General features: G+C 45.5%; 1 protein-coding gene across 1 annotated transcript in view; it reads left to right on the plus strand.

Annotated features, from left to right (window-relative positions):
• Positions 1-15,718, plus strand: part of cacna1bb (calcium channel, voltage-dependent, N type, alpha 1B subunit, b) — a 214,265-nt gene that overhangs the window by 183,608 nt on the left and 14,939 nt on the right. Inside the window, exons 36-46 of the mRNA XM_036967489.1 lie at positions 161-252; positions 487-637; positions 892-1,019; positions 3,536-3,632; positions 10,420-10,525; positions 10,923-11,030; positions 11,495-11,655; positions 11,867-12,030; positions 12,357-12,492; positions 12,842-12,952; positions 14,399-14,437. Coding sequence (XP_036823384.1) covers positions 161-252; positions 487-637; positions 892-1,019; positions 3,536-3,632; positions 10,420-10,525; positions 10,923-11,030; positions 11,495-11,655; positions 11,867-12,030; positions 12,357-12,492; positions 12,842-12,952; positions 14,399-14,437 — 1,293 coding nt within the window. The remainder of the gene's footprint in view (positions 1-160; positions 253-486; positions 638-891; positions 1,020-3,535; positions 3,633-10,419; positions 10,526-10,922; positions 11,031-11,494; positions 11,656-11,866; positions 12,031-12,356; positions 12,493-12,841; positions 12,953-14,398; positions 14,438-15,718) is intronic.

The raw sequence follows: 15,718 nt of genomic DNA on the forward strand, positions 1-15,718 counted from the left end.
CACATCCCATACATAGTGCACTACTTCTTACCAGGACCCATAGAGCTCTGGTTAAAAGGCATGCACTATATAGGGAATAGGGGCCCATTTGGGACGTAACCATAGATAGCATACAGGGAATCCCTCTAACTGCTACGCCGGCCCTTTCTGCTTACTTCAGGTGTTTGGAAACATTGAGCTGAATGAGGAATCGGCCATCAACCACCACAACAACTTCCAGACATTCTTTCAGGCTCTGATGCTTCTGTTCAGGTGGCCATGCCTCCACATTCTCCATATTCTTCCTGTTCTATTAGACGTTTTCCCACATATCGGCCTGTTCTTTAAATTGCAATGTAATGTCGTAAAAGAGACATGTAGTTCCTCATGCCCATGGTGGTGTTTGTGATGGGATTTACTGTGTAGTTTCCAATGATGTGTATTTGTTTACATATACCATGTGGGTGTGTGTCTGTGTTTGTGTGTGTGTGTGTGTGTGTGTCGCAGGAGTGCAACAGGCGAGGCGTGGCATGAGATCATGCTGTCGTGTCTGAGTAACCGGCCGTGTGATAAACTGTCAGGGTCTGGAGGGAAGGAGTGCGGCAGTGATTTTGCTTACTTCTACTTTGTCTCCTTCATCTTCCTCTGCTCCTTCCTGGTCAGTATGGGCCATCGCAAATGAATGACCATTCAGAATGTCCCATGTCCAGTGAATGACCAATGATCAGCAATGAATAACCACTCAGGATACAGACACATACAGTATCTCCTCACATGTGCATGCACGTTACTTACACAGTGCTCACCTACGCTCTCTTACTCCGATGAAATGGTCCAGTTATTATTGGTCGGTCCCTTCTTGTTGACCACTTGCGATGGAAACTCTCTCCAACTCCCTCTTTCTCCCTCCAGATGCTCAACCTTTTTGTGGCGGTCATCATGGACAACTTTGAGTACCTAACCAGAGATGCCTCCATCCTGGGGCCTCACCACCTGGACGAATTTATCCGCGTCTGGGCCGAGTACGACCCTGCTGCCTGGTACGTATCAGTAATCCTCCTACAGGTGATTCCCCCCCCCCCCCCCCCCCCCTTGTCAAGACAGCGTCTATTTCAGGTTCAGTAGTGAAGAGGTGAAGGTAGGAGATGAGGGGTGGAAGTGGCCGTGATTGTCAGGGGTACAGCAAATAGTCGCCGACACAACAAAGTTGGCTCTAAGTTCCAGTGGGATGACTCTGTGACGTTTGACAGTGTTTGACCGTCAGGGAGGGCACTTCTGAGTGACGTTAAGATGGGCCCTGGAGTGCCGACTAGGGCCCCACAGGCAGACTGATGCATGTAAATCCATGGTTCCACTCTGCCATCCGCTAGGCTCCCCTCACTAAGCTGGCGGCTCCAAAGCTCCTCTCTGTCTGTCATTTGAATCACACAACACAGCTTTACCTATCTCCACCGCTTCCCAAAGTCTTCACCAGAATCCATTGAGAAATACTGGAACTCAAAGAGCAAAAATTAAACGTTTGGCTGATTTGCACCAGGATGAGAAGTCCAAAATGTCATAATTACCACACTATTCCCTATGGGCCCTAGTCAAAAGTAGTGCACTATATAGGGAATAGGGTGCCATTTGGGACATCGATCCAGACTCTGTTGCTCAGTCTCATCCCCTGTGGCCCTCCGATGTTAGACACAGCCATTAAAGGGAGGAATCATCCCAGGCTCGTGGTAACGGCTGGAGTGGAATCGGTGGAATGGTACCATTCCATTCGCTCAGTTCCAGCCATTATTATGAGCCGTCCTCCCCTCAGCAGCCCCCACTGGTCCCAAATGGCATCCTATTCCTTACATGCAGACTCAAAAGTAGGGTTCAATTTGGGACGTAGACTTATAACCTCCCAGGAACCAGTATACTATAGATAGGTAAGCTTGTTATTTATACACCGAGTTTACAAACATTAGGAACACCTGCTCTTTCCATGACATAGACTGACCAGGTGAATCCAGGGGAAATCTTTGATCCTTTATTGATGTCACTTGTTAAATCCACTTCAAACAGTGTGGATGAAGGGGAGGAGACAGGTTAAAGAAGGAGTTTTAAGCCTTGAGACAATTTAGACATAGATTGTGTATGTGTGCCATTCAGAGGGTGAATGGGCAAGATGTAAGAAGTGCCTTTGAATGAGGTGTGGTAGTAGGTGCCAGGCGCACCGGTTTGAGTGTGTCAAGAACTGCAACACTGCTGGAATTTTCACACTCGATAGTTTCCCGTGTGTATCAAGAATGGTCCACCACCCAATGGACATCCAGCCAACTTGACACAACTGTGGGAAGCATTGGAGTCAACATGGGCCAGCATCCCTGTGGAATGCTTTCGACACCTTGTAGAGTCCATACCCCAAAGAATTTAGGCTGTTCTGAGGGGTAAAAGGGAGTGCAACTGAATATTAAGAAGGTGTTTCCCACAGTTGTGTCAAGTTGACTTGATGTCTTCGGGTGGTGGATCATTCTTGATACACACGGGAAACGGTGTTCCAAATGTTTTGTATATCTGCACTATCTACCGGTGTACTTTATTCAATGACCATGACTGCATACATATATAATGAATATGTTAAGTCACAGGAGCAGAAATGGTGGTGTTTGTGTCCTAACCTCTTTTTAACCTGTGTCTTTTACAGCGGAAGGATATGCTATCAGGATATGTACAAATTGTTGCGTTTTATCTCGCCTCCTCTCGGCTTAGGGAAGAAGTGCCCTAATAGGGTGGCCTACAAGGTTTGCAACCCCACACACCCCTTAATCATAAAGGGATGAGGTGGAAGTGGAAAATGAATGACTGTGAATGACTCCTAGGGCCAGGGATTCCACCACACAAAAACACACAAGCATACACCTTCCATACTAACCGGCTGGTGGGTAACCATGGGAACTAATGGAAAACAATGCCACAATGTAGGTCTCGTTACAGTATACTGGCCAGGCTTCACCATCAAGTTATTTCTTCACCATACTGAATACAGTACAGTATGCTGTATGCAGCAGGCCAATATGGTTTCTCGAAGTAGGCCCAAGAGACTGTTTAAACCAGTGCACACACCGAGTAAAGCAAAGGTTATGAGCATTGTGTGCTTTGTTTCCTGTGTTCAATTTGGTTACCGCTGATGTCTCGTAGCATGCAGAAACAGATGACATCTGAACAGTGACGCCACAACCTCCCTTTGACATACTGAATATATACTGTACATGTCTCAATCCAACATCATGATCCTGCCATCCCGACATCTCTCCTCAGGGAATTCCCGGGAAAACTCCCCACCCTCCTCCTGTCCAATCCTGGGATACATCCCTGTCTTAGGCAGGACAGGGATGAGATCCCACCATGGAATCCACTGCCCTGGAAATCTAAAATAACACAGATTTCTGTTTTTGCCATTTTCTATACTGTTTTACTGTCCTCTTTTGGTCATTTCTAACTCCGTCCTCCTCCAACCTTCTCTGGATACCTCCATCCCTCTCTTTGACCTCTGTGGTCCCCTGTGACATCTTCCCCTGTGAAGTGGCCGTATGACCTACCTTGATATGCACGAGATGCTCCGCCACATGTCCCCTCCGCTAGGTGTGGGAAAGAAATGCCCGCCCAGAATCGCCTATAAGGTAGACCCTTTCCCCCTCCTCTCCCTTCCTCCCCCAGCAATCTTCCTCTCACTTCTGCCGCTCAATCCCACCTGTCCTGTGTCTCCCGGCTTCTGTCAGACTGTCACAGCCACTTCCTGCTGGGCTCTCGTTTTTTCCTCGTTGTTGCTCTCCCTGTCTGTTTGTGACATTCTCTTCTGCCTTCTGCTCCCTCTCAGCTTTTGGCGTTTAGCGTGCTCACTTCACTGTCTGGCCATTTAGACTTCTTTTGTTTTTAGACTGCGTTTTAATTATGTTCAACTAAGAAGAAGTCAAGACAGACAGTTGACACAAGCCACGCTATTACCAAGACGTTAGCTAAAAAGGTTTTGAAAAATCACTTTGATGACATCGACACATTCTTAGGACCTTTTCTTCCTATCGTTTTAACCAAACATGCCGTTGTCACATAAAAGTAGATAATGAATCGAAGGTTAAAAAGAGTTGGAGACATATGGTCGAGCAATAAACCTGTCCCCTCTTCTCCAATCTATACTCTATGGGTTGGGCTGTGTTGAGCTGCAGTATTTAGAGAGCTTGTATTGTGGACCAAGGTAAATCTGGTTCAGCCCTCAGGTACACTCTGTGTATGGCATTTACCTCTGAGTGTGGTACTTACTATGAGTGGCTCCAGCGTGTACACAGCTGTCTAGATGAATCATGGTTAAGACAGCCCTAGCCGTGCCCTGGATAAAAACGTCTGCCAAGCGACTAGTTGGATCTGACGTGTGTGGGGTCTCCAAATATAACTCCTGCTTTAGAGAGATTAATGAACAGGGAGAAATGAGAGAGAGCGAAGCTAGCCATTTTTTTTATATCTCATTTTTACTTTATTCTTTCTTTCCTTTGCTGTTGTGGAAAATGCATCTCGCTCAACTCCCTCCTTAATGAACGCAGAGGTTCCTGTGCGTCTCTGTTGTCCCTCTGTCACACTCTGTTTATAACTCCTCTGTTGTCCCTCTGTCACCCTCTGTTTATAACTAATGTCTCGTGTCTCTGTCACCCTCTGTTTATAACTCATGTCTCGTGTCTCTGTCACCCTCTGTTTATAACTCCTCTGTTATCCCTCTGTCACCCTCTGTTTATAACTCATGTCTCGTGTCTCTGTCACCCTCTGTTTATAACTCATGTCTTGTGTCTCTGTCACCCTCTGTTTATAACTCATGTCTCGTGTCTCTGTCACCCTCTGTTTATAACTCATGTCTCGTGTCTCTGTCACCCTCTGTTTATAACTCATGTCTGGTGTCTCTGTCACCCTCTGTTTATAACTCCTCTGTTGTCCCTCTGTCACCCTCTGTTTATAACTCATGTCTCGTGTCTCTGTCACCCTCTGTTTATAACTCATGTCTCGTGTCTCTGTCACCCTCTGTTTATAACTCCTCTGTTGTCCCTCTGTCACCCTCTGTTTATAACTCATGTCTCGTGTCTCTGCCACCCTCTGTTTATAACTCATGTCTCGTGTCTCTGTCACCCTCTGTTTATAACTCATGTCTCGTGTCTCTGTCACCCTATGTTTATAACTCCTGTCTGGTGTCTCTGTCACCCTCTGTTTATAACTCCTCTGTTGTCCCTCTGTCACCCTCTGTTTATAACTCATGTCTCGTGTCTCTGTCACCCTCTGTTTATAACTCATGTCTTGTGTCTCTGTCACCCTCTGTTTATAACTCATGTCTTGTGTCTCTGTCACCCTCTGTTTATAACTCATGTCTCGTGTCTCTGTCACCCTCTGTTTATAACTCATGTCTGGTGTCTCTGTCACCCTCTATTTATAACTCCTCTGTTGTCCCTCGGTTACCCTCTGTTTATAACTCATGTCTCGTGTCTCTGTCACCCTCTGTTTATAACTCATCTGTTGTCCCTCTGTCACCCTCTGTTTATAACTCATGTCTCGTGTCTCTGTCACCCTCTGTTTATAACTCATGTCTCGTGTCTCTGTCACCCTCTGTTTATAACTCATGTCTGGTGTCTCTGTCACCCTCTATTTATAACTCCTCTGTTGTCCCTCGGTCACCCTCTGTTTATAACTCATGTCTCGTGTCTCTGTCACCCTCTGTTTATAACTCCTGTCTGGTGTCTCTGTCACCCTCTGTTTATAACTCCTCTGTTGTCCCTCTGTCACCCTCTGTTTTTAACTCCTCTGCTCAATCAATCACATTTATTTATAAAGCCCTTTTTTTCAGCAGTTGTGACAAAGTGTTTATCCAGAAACCCAGCCTAAAACCCCAAAGGGCAAGCAATGCAGATGTAGCAGCACGGTTGCTAGGAATAACTCCCTAGAATGGCTGGAACCTAGGAAGAAACCTAGAGAGGAACCAGGCTCTGAGGGGTGGCCAGTCCTCTTTTGGCTGTGCTGGATGGAGATTCTAAGAGTACATGGCTATTAAGGCCAGATCGTTCTTCAAGATGTTCAAAAGTTCATAGTCGACCAGCACGGTCAAATAATAATCACAGTGGTTATAGAGGGCGCAACAGGTCAGCACCTCAGGAGAAAATGTCAATTGGCTTTTCATAGCCGAACATTTAGAGGTCGAGACAGCAGGTGCGGTAGAGAGAGAGAGAGAAGGAAAGAGGGAGGGGGAGAGAGAGGGTCGAAACAGCAGGTCTGGGATAATGTAGCACATCCGGTGAACAGGTCAGGGTTCCATAGCCACAGGCAGAACAGCAGAAACTGGATCAGCAGCACGATCAGGTGGACGGGGACTGCCAGGAGTCATCAGGCCAGGTGGTCCTAGTGCACAGGTCCTCTGGGAGGGAGGGAGGGTTTGGGGACACTGGATAGGGCCAACCAGGCAGGATATAACCATACCCACTTTGCCAGAGCACAGCCCCCACACCACCAAAGAGATATCAACAGACCACTTACTTGCTACCCTGAGACAAGGTCTAGTATAGCGCACAAAGACCTTCACCACCGCACGAGCCGGACATGAAGATCACATCAGTGACTCAACCCATTCAAGTTGACTACGTTGAAAAAAAGCCTGGCATGATGTGATACGCCCTTCATAGGGATGGCATGGGAGAGCAAGCCAGTGACTGAGCCCCCCATAATAGAGTCAGAGGCAGAGAATCCCAGTGGAGAGAGGGGAGCCGGCGAGGCAGCGACAGCAAGGGTGGTTCGTCGCTCCAGTGCCTTGCCATTCACCTTCACACCCCTGGGCCAGACAACGCTCAATCATAGGACCCACTGAAGAGATGAGTCTTCAGTAAAGACTTAAAGGTTGGGATCGGCAGACTTCCATAAAAATGTTGCTCTATAGGAGAACATCTCCAGCTGTTTGCTTAGAAATTCTAGGAACAATGAGGAGACCTGCGTCTTGTGACCCTAGCGTACGTGTAGGTATGTACGACACGACAGGACCAAATCAGAGAGATAGGAAGAACTAGTCCATGTAGTGTTTTTGTAGGTTAACAGTAAAACCTTGAAATCACCCCAAGCCTTAACAGGACTCATGTGTAGTGCCTGGAGTAATATGATAAAACCTTTGGGTTCTTGTCAAGATTCTAGCAGCTGTATTTAGCAGTAGCAGAAGTTTATTTAGTGCCTTATCTGGGTATTCGGGGAGTAGAGCATTGCAGTAGTCTAATCTTGAAGTGACAAAAGCATGGATTAGCTTTTCTGCATCATTTTTGGACAGAATGTTTCAGATTTTAGTCTTTTTTAGTGTTTTGGAGGTGGAAAAAATCTACGCTTGAAAAAAGTGTACATGTTTGTCAAAAGAGAGATCAGGGTCCAGAGAAACTCCAAGGTCCTTCACAGTTTTATTTGAGACGACTGTGCAACCATCAACATCCATTGTCAGATCTGACAGCAGATCTCTTTGTTTCTTGGGACCTACAACTAGCATCTCTGTTTTGCCACCATCCACTTCCTTATGTCTAAAACACAGGCTTCCAGTGTAGGCAGTTTTGGGGCTTCAACGTGTTTCACTGAAATGTACAGCTGTGTGTCATCTGCATAGCAGTGAAAATTGACATTGTGTTTCCAAATACCATCACCAAGAGGTAGGATATAAAGTGAGAACAATAGTGACCCTAGAACAGAACCTTGAGGAACACCGAAACATACCATTGATTTTTCAGAGGTCATAACATCCACAGAGACGTACTGTGAGTCTAATATTGCGAGTAATGGAATCGCCAATGACGAGGGTTTTAAATTTGTTGTCGCTAATGGTGGGAGGCTCGGGTGGTATCGGGTGGTGGAGAGATCTGAGAAGGCTCAGACCACGTATCGGGTGGTGGAGAGGTCTGAGAAGGCTCAGACCACGTATCGGGTGGTGGAGAGATCTGAGAAGGCTCAGACCACGTATCGGGTGGTGGAGAGATCTGAGAAGGCTCAGACCACGTATCGGGTGGTGGAGAGATCTGAGAAGGCTCAGGCTCTGACTCCGACTCGTTGCTTAAATGGGGAATACCGGTTGAACGTTTCTATCAGCTGATTGAGCGACATCGGTTGAGCATGCCAACAGCATTTCTTTCCAGAAGCCGTGACAAAATTGTCAGGCTGAGGGGACTGAGCAGGGGGTTACCACTACTACTGTACCTGTACTTACTGGCAGCACAGACCCTTTCCTACACTTAAATTGCCCTAGTTTACGATTTCATCTGAACATGGGCTTGCAACTTGGCTATCGTCACGATAAGGAGATAGTTCTCCTCCATATTATGAGTACAGCGACTGCAATGAGAAGACATAATGTTACTTGTCTTCGGCTGGTGGAGGTCCTGCAGATCCATGTCCATATACATCGTCCGGGGTGAAAAAGTTGAATGAAAAAGTTGAGTGAAGACAAAATAAGGCATTGGTATAGTTGTGAAATGAAGAGTTTGATTAATCGGTTATTAATAGTAAAAAGCTAAACGTTTGGTAGGCAGCCAAGTACCCACAAACAGCGCAGCGGCATGGAAACAACACGGAGGCAACTCTTGTCACCCTCTGTTCATAACTCCTCTGTTGTACCTCTGTCACCCTCTGTTTATAACTCCTCTGTTGTCCGTCTGTCACCCTCTGTTTATAACTCCTCTGTCACCCTCTGTTTATAACTCCTCTGTTGTCCCTCTGTCACCCTCTGTTTATAACTCCTCTGTTGTCCGTCTGTCACCCTCTGTTTATAACTCCTCTGTCACCCTCTGTTTATAACTCCTCTGTTGTCCGTCTGTCACCCTCTGTTTATAACTCCTCTGTTGTCCGTCTGTCATCCTCTGTTTATAACTCCTCTGTTGTCCCTCTGTCACCCTCTGTTTATAACTCCTCTGTTGTCCGTCTGTCATCATCTGTTTATAACTCCTCTGTCACCCTCTGTTTATAACTCCTCTGTTGTCCTTCTGTCACCCTATGTTTATAACTCCTCTGTTGTCCCTCTGTCACTTTCTGTTTATAACTCCTCTGTCACCCTCTGTTTATAACTCCTCTGTTGTACCTCTGTCACCCTCTGTTTATAACTCCTAATTTTCCACTCTGGCTATGAGCTGAGCTTCCCTGCTAAATGACCTTTCTTTTCCTCCCTGTGGGGATTTTTCGTTCCTCTTATCTGCTTAACTCCACTGTGTGTGTGTGTGTGTGTGTGCGCGCACGCGCGTGCGTATGTTTTTGTCAGAATGTGTACATACAGTATTTATATGTTTGTGGGATGGCCTCATGTGTCTGTGGTTTTCCTTTCGCCCTAGTGGGCACTACCTGACATGTCAGACCCTGCATGCATAGGTGGTGTGTGTGTCCCCCCACCCCCACCCACCCTTTCCCTCTTCCCCCTCTCCTCCTCTCCTTCTGTATTGTAACAGCTCCTACATGGAAGTATGCTCTCTTGAGTTCAAGGGAGGCTTGCTTGCACACACATGCCTCATCTGCGATTCCCCTCCACTTGGCTTGAAGACAATAGGATTCATCCGTCCCAGTCTTCCCCTCTGCGAAGCATGCATGTGTTTGTGTGCATTCTCATCCTTCCTCCCCATTAGCCGTTCATGGAGCTCTACATGCATGTATGTCACTATGACTGAGTCTCAAATGGCACTATTCCCTGTTTAATGAACTATTTAGGGAATAAGGTGTCATTTGGGATGCAGATTATCTGTCTGCTCTGCTACCCGCCTAAAAATGAAGAGGCTAGGGGGAGGAGTGTGTCCCCATAATACAGATATGGCTTCATTCATTCATCCTTTCATAGCAGCACTAAAACATACTCCTCCAGGGCCTTGGAAGCATGTTGACATGTGAACTGTTTCTATCATTTACTTAATGCCGAACAATACTAACTCTTCATCCACACCACTCATGGCTTCTAGTAAATCGCTACTACGTCACTTTCCTGTCAGTCTTTGAGTGAAACTCACTGACACGTTCTGAGGAGTCCTAATGCACATCCAGTTGATTTGTTATGCATGTCCTTCCCAATGTCCATCTCAGACCTTGACCCATAGTCTGACTTTCACATTACAATTTGCATGGAGTGTTGCTCTGAACATTCTGTCTCCTCTCTGGGATGTCTTGTGTTGTGTTGTTGTGCTCCTGGGAAAGCTCTTCTGTCTGCTGGACTGAAACTAATCCAAGCCACTGGCTGTCAAAAGTCAACATCACTCTCACTGTATGTACGGTGTCCCTATTAGGACACTCTCAGTCTCTGCAGAACTTGTCAGTCTCAATTCCATCAGTTAACATGGAACTACTCTACAGGCAGCACACAGAACCTGCCCAAAGAGCAATTGATTGTAACAGGTGCTAAAATTGGTGTTCTAATGGGCCCCTCACCATGGTTTCTATTCTCCTTAGCGATTGGTCAAAATGAACATGCCCATCGCCGATGACAATACGGTGCACTTCACGTCCACGCTGATGGCTCTCATCCGCACCGCTCTGGAGATCAAACTGGCATCTGGTCAGTGACCTCTGATCTAATCCCCTTACACACATACACACTCCAACCACAATAATAGGATAGGAATAAGGGAAATTCAAATCAATGTAAAACATTGATAGAATAAAAAGTTGTTAGAAATATTATTGAAAAAATGTGGTATATTTTTATGTAAAGAAATAAAGAATAATATGTAATCATTCAAAAGATCCTAAAAACCTGTCCTGCTAGGTCTGATGGGTAGGGGTGAGACCAATGAACTAGAATTAATAGAAAGGAGTCCCCATTCAAGTCAAAATGAATTGCATCTGTGTTTACCAGTCAAATTGCCATGGTCAGAGGTTCCAAGTCTGTTAGTGTTTGCTGATTGATAAGTGTGGATGGACTTGATGTGACATATGAGTGTGTCTCTCCTCAGGGGTGCTGGCTCAGCGCCTGTGTGATGCTGATCTGAGGAAGGAGATCTCCAGAGTCTGGCCTAACCTGCCTCAGAAGACTGTTGACCTGCTGGTCACACCATATAAAAGTAGGCGACACTGGTGTGTGTGTGTGTGTGTGTGTGTGTGTGTGTGTGTGTGTGTGTGTGTGTGTGTGTGTGTGTCTTGGTGTCTATGTTTGTGTTAGAGAGCATGAAAGAGAAACTGAAATAGAGAGCCATAGAGAGACAGAAGAGAAAGAGCTGAGAGACACAAAAAAGACTTGCAATATTCTTCAGAGCACTGAGCTTCACCAAAGCCCAGTCATCCCTTGAGTGAGTGTGTAGTCTCAACTGTTTTCTCGTTCTGCTCTTTCTACTGCTCTTCAGTTTACTCTGTGTATGAGGTAGCTATATTTACACACACACACAGAACATGACTACACTATAATCTTCTTCTTTCTGTCTGCTCTTCCAATGCCATCTAGTGGTTGTGGAGAGAAGACGACTCGTGCTTCAGCTTTTCTCCACTGACTTTCTCTCTTCATTTTTCCTTTCTTCTTCACTCCTTTCAGTTGATGAGTTCAATGAGCTCATATGCCCCTTTGCGGTTGTAAACCGAGAGCTGACAGTGGGGAAGGTCTATGCTGCCCTCATGATCTTTGACTACTACAAGCAGAACCGGGCCAAGAGGCTGGAACAGCAACTGGGACTTGACTTCACAGGGACAATTAAGGTAGTATATGGCCACAACATAGAGTTGGAAAGAGGACTCAACTTTGCCATAATTGCTTCTGAGACAGCATGAGGTGCGCCATTGAGGGCTATCTCCATCCACAAATGATTAACGCGTTATAGGCTCCACATCCATTGAATTTGTCACTTGATTCTAGTGAGAAAAGCCGATGGGAGGTCCCGATGACTAGAAATCTCTCTGTCTCCTGCAGAATAAAAAGGGTGCAGCCTTCTTCCGCCCCATGATGCCCATGACCCATATGCAGGAGGAGACGCCAATCACCACTGCCAAGCCCCCGCCCCCCTCACAACCTGAACCAGAGCCTCAGCCAGAGCCCCCGCCCGTCACCACCTCTCTAACCAATGGTGACACAGTGTGAGTGCCCGCCCATATGTTTTTCTTAGCAGATATACAGTCTTTGTATAGATACACTAGTCAATAGAAATGTATAGATACATGGCATATACACTACTGCACGCAAGGAAGGAAACAGGTAGACGTAGTAGTGATCAATGTGAAGTGCTTATCAGAGTCTTTGGCTTTCATACTTTTCGAAATCTCAGCGTGGCTCAACCAATTTCTCCAACTGTCACCCCATTTAAATGAACGCGTTGGTTGGGAGTTTTGGGGAGGTGGACGCTTAGGCTGTGCGCCATAGATATCTCACAATGTTTGTGTGTGTTTTGCGTGTGTGACCTCAGACCAAGCCCTAGAAGTGCCATAAAAGAGTCCATATCAGGAGATCAGCTGTCTCAGGAGGGCCAGCGGTCCAGCACTAGCAGTCGGACTGTACAGCGGGGCCAGTCAGAGGACGTGCCCTACTCCATCAAACCTCAGGTACTTAGTACATATATAATACCAAAGATAGGAATTATGCAAGAAACCCTCGTACCATAGTTCACTGTTAAACCTCTGGTACCCACAACTAGTGGTTGCAAATTCTGGTAACTTTTCTGAAATTCCAAGGTTTTCCAGAAGTCTTGTTTGGGAAAATTCCTGGTATCAGGAGGGAATAAGCAGGAAATCCTAAAATCTTCCGACCGGGATTTCTGGAGAAGCTGGGAATTTTGGGAAATGTGCTGTTTTGCAACCCAACATACAATTTACCAAAGATGTGAATTACGCAAGCAGCTACCGCGCCATCATTCACTCAACTCAACTATATGCATACGGTGTGTTGTTTCAGGAACCAGTGGAGATGAGGCAGGTGGAGAACGGTGCTGATTTAGAGGGCTACTTTGGTCTGGAGGGCCATGGCAGAGCAGCCTCCATGCCTAGACTGGACTCCCAGTACTATGTAAGTCCTCCTTCACTCACTTCCTTACTGTACCCCTGTACTCTCTCACATAGGACCCCACCAGAACCTCGCCAGGGCTGCCAACGTGGTGCCTGCTCAAATCAAACAGCATTAACTCTACAATTAAGGCGACGTCAACATGTTAGTAAACATCACATGAGATTTGATATCTATGGTACGACACAGTTTTTACTAGTAAACTTGACCGTATTCAATAATACTTTCTCATGTAGTTGGTAGTAGTTTGTGATGATATTATTGAGACACAAAGAGGAAGGGAGTGGGGAAAGTAGTTGAAGTGAAAGAGAACATATAGAGAAAGACCGAGTGGAAGAAAGACTGAATATAAAGGCAGGTAGCTAGAAATGGATTGAGTTAGCCACAGGCTAACTCAAGCAAAGACGCTGTCTGTCAGTGCACATCAAGTCATCCTGCTGACCTTGTGTGCATCCCAAATGTCACCCTTTTCCATATACAGTGTACCACTTTTGACAAGGGCCCATAGGACTGTTGGTATGTAGATCTTATGTGACATCTCGTCATTTTTCCCTCAACAAATCTGAATGTACAGTCATGTCCCCAGCAGTACAGTGACTACACTGTACCTTTTACACTACCGTCATTTAGCAGACATCTTATTCAGAGCTACTTACAGTAGTGAGCGCATCCATTTTGGTATTGGTCCCACGTGGGAGTCAAACCCACAACCTGATGTTGCAAGTGCCATAATCTACCAACTGAGCCACATGGGAGAATATTGTCTTCTTAACTGTCTGTCTTAACGCAGAGTATTTTTTGAATACTACACAATATAAAATATTCATGTTTTAAACAACTGTTGATAATGGCCACATTGTGTAATATACTTTACTGATGTACCGTATATACTTAATAATGTAATATGCAAAACTCTCTCCCCCCAAAAAGTTCAGGTGGAGAAGTGTGTGGGAAACTGCTTAAACCTTATTACAAATATGCTCCATCTTCACTATGCTTTCCTGTTTATAAGTATTGAAAACCATTTCCACGTATTTATTGTTATTCTTTTGACCCATTTGTCTGTTTTCACGTTTCACACTCAACTTTTTGTCGACCTCCATTATGGTTATAGTCAATGCTTTAAAGTTTTTTTGGGTGACATTTATTTTGTACCTGTCTTTCATTTTTGTCATGTTTTCTTCCCTACTCTTGTGGTGAATGGAGTCCAGGTTTCTTTCCTCTTGAAGGCCTTTTCCGAACCCTCTTTTCCAGCTGTGTGATTGGTTTACGTGTCTAACCATTTGAATCCTGTCTGTCTCGCTTTGCTCTCTGTCGGTCTTTCCTTCTCTCCATCCACTCCCATCCTCTCTTCCCTTTCTCCTCCCTCCTCTCTCCTCTTTCTCTCCTCCTCTTGATGCCCATGGCTAATGTTGTACCCACCTCCTTCCTGTGTGTGCTGTCTGATAGCGGAACCACCCTCGCCACCTACCTGGGACCTACCTGGCAGTATGTACACCTGTTCCGCCTCTCTCTCTCTCTCTTCTCTCTCTTTCTCTCTCTTTATCTCTCTCTCTCAGTGCATGCTGGGAGTGTTTTGTAGTTGAGAGGCGTTGTGGAGGGCTCTATCCTTCCTTATATTCTTGATTCTTTCCTTGGTCTTTTCCTTCAATGTTAATTTTCTATGGTGGAGTTAACCCACTGTTAGTTTAGCGGTACACACTGTTATTTTTTCCAAAGTTAGGGAGGAAGAGGACAGAGTTTTAGTTTCCTGGGGTTTTGAGCGCTTCGCAGCCTAGCGCAGAGGAGACGCTGTTGTTACGACATGGATTCAGGTCAAATAAAATAAAATGTTATTGGTCACGTACACATGGTTAACAGATGTTAATGCGAGTGTAGTGAAATGGTTGTGCTTCTAGTTCCGACCGTGCAGTAACATCTAACAAGTATTCTAACAATTTCACAACAACTACCTTACAAGTGTAAAGGAATGAATAAGAATATATACATGTAAATATATTGATGAGCGATGGCCGAACGGCATAGGCAAGATGCAGTAGATGGTATAGTGTACAGTATATACATATGAGATGAGGGATAGGGAATGATTTAATATGTCCGTAAACACACCAGCCAGCTGGTCTGCGCATACTCTGAGGACGCGGCTAGAGATGTCATCTGGGCCGGCAGCCTTGCGAGGGTTAACATAAATGTTTTACTCACGTTGGCTGCGGTGAAGGAGAGCCTGCAGGTTTTGGTAGTGGGCCTTGTCAGTGGCACTGTATTGTCCTCAAAGCGAGCTAAGAAGTTGTTTAGTTTGTCTGGGAGCAAGACGTCGGTGTCCGCGACGGGGCTGGTTTTCTTTTTGTAATCCGTGATTGACTGTAGACCTTGCCACATATGTCTCGTGTCTGAGCCGTTGAATTGCGACTCTACATTGTCTCTATACTGACGCTTAGCTTGTTTGTTTGCCTTGCGGAGGGAATAGCTACACTGTATTCGGTCATGTTTCCAAGGTTTTAATAGTCACCGTTGTCGTGTCTTTAGCTATGCCGGATTAAGTGATATGACATGCTATTCTATAAAATCCTTTCTCTGTAATTAATATTACCTGATTGAGCTAATCATGTAAATTAACTAGCGAGTCGGGCACCACGAAAGAAAATGTATAGAGCAGTTATCTTCCAAATAAACTCTTAAAGACCTAGTAATATTTTACATCAATAGCAGTCAATATTAATCGTCACCTTATTTCAGTCACATCTGAAAGTTGTAAATTCTTGGTTATCT

The sequence above is a fragment of the Oncorhynchus mykiss genome, chromosome Y (assembly GCF_013265735.2).
Source record: "Oncorhynchus mykiss isolate Arlee chromosome Y, USDA_OmykA_1.1, whole genome shotgun sequence".
Lineage (NCBI taxonomy): Eukaryota > Metazoa > Chordata > Actinopteri > Salmoniformes > Salmonidae > Oncorhynchus > Oncorhynchus mykiss.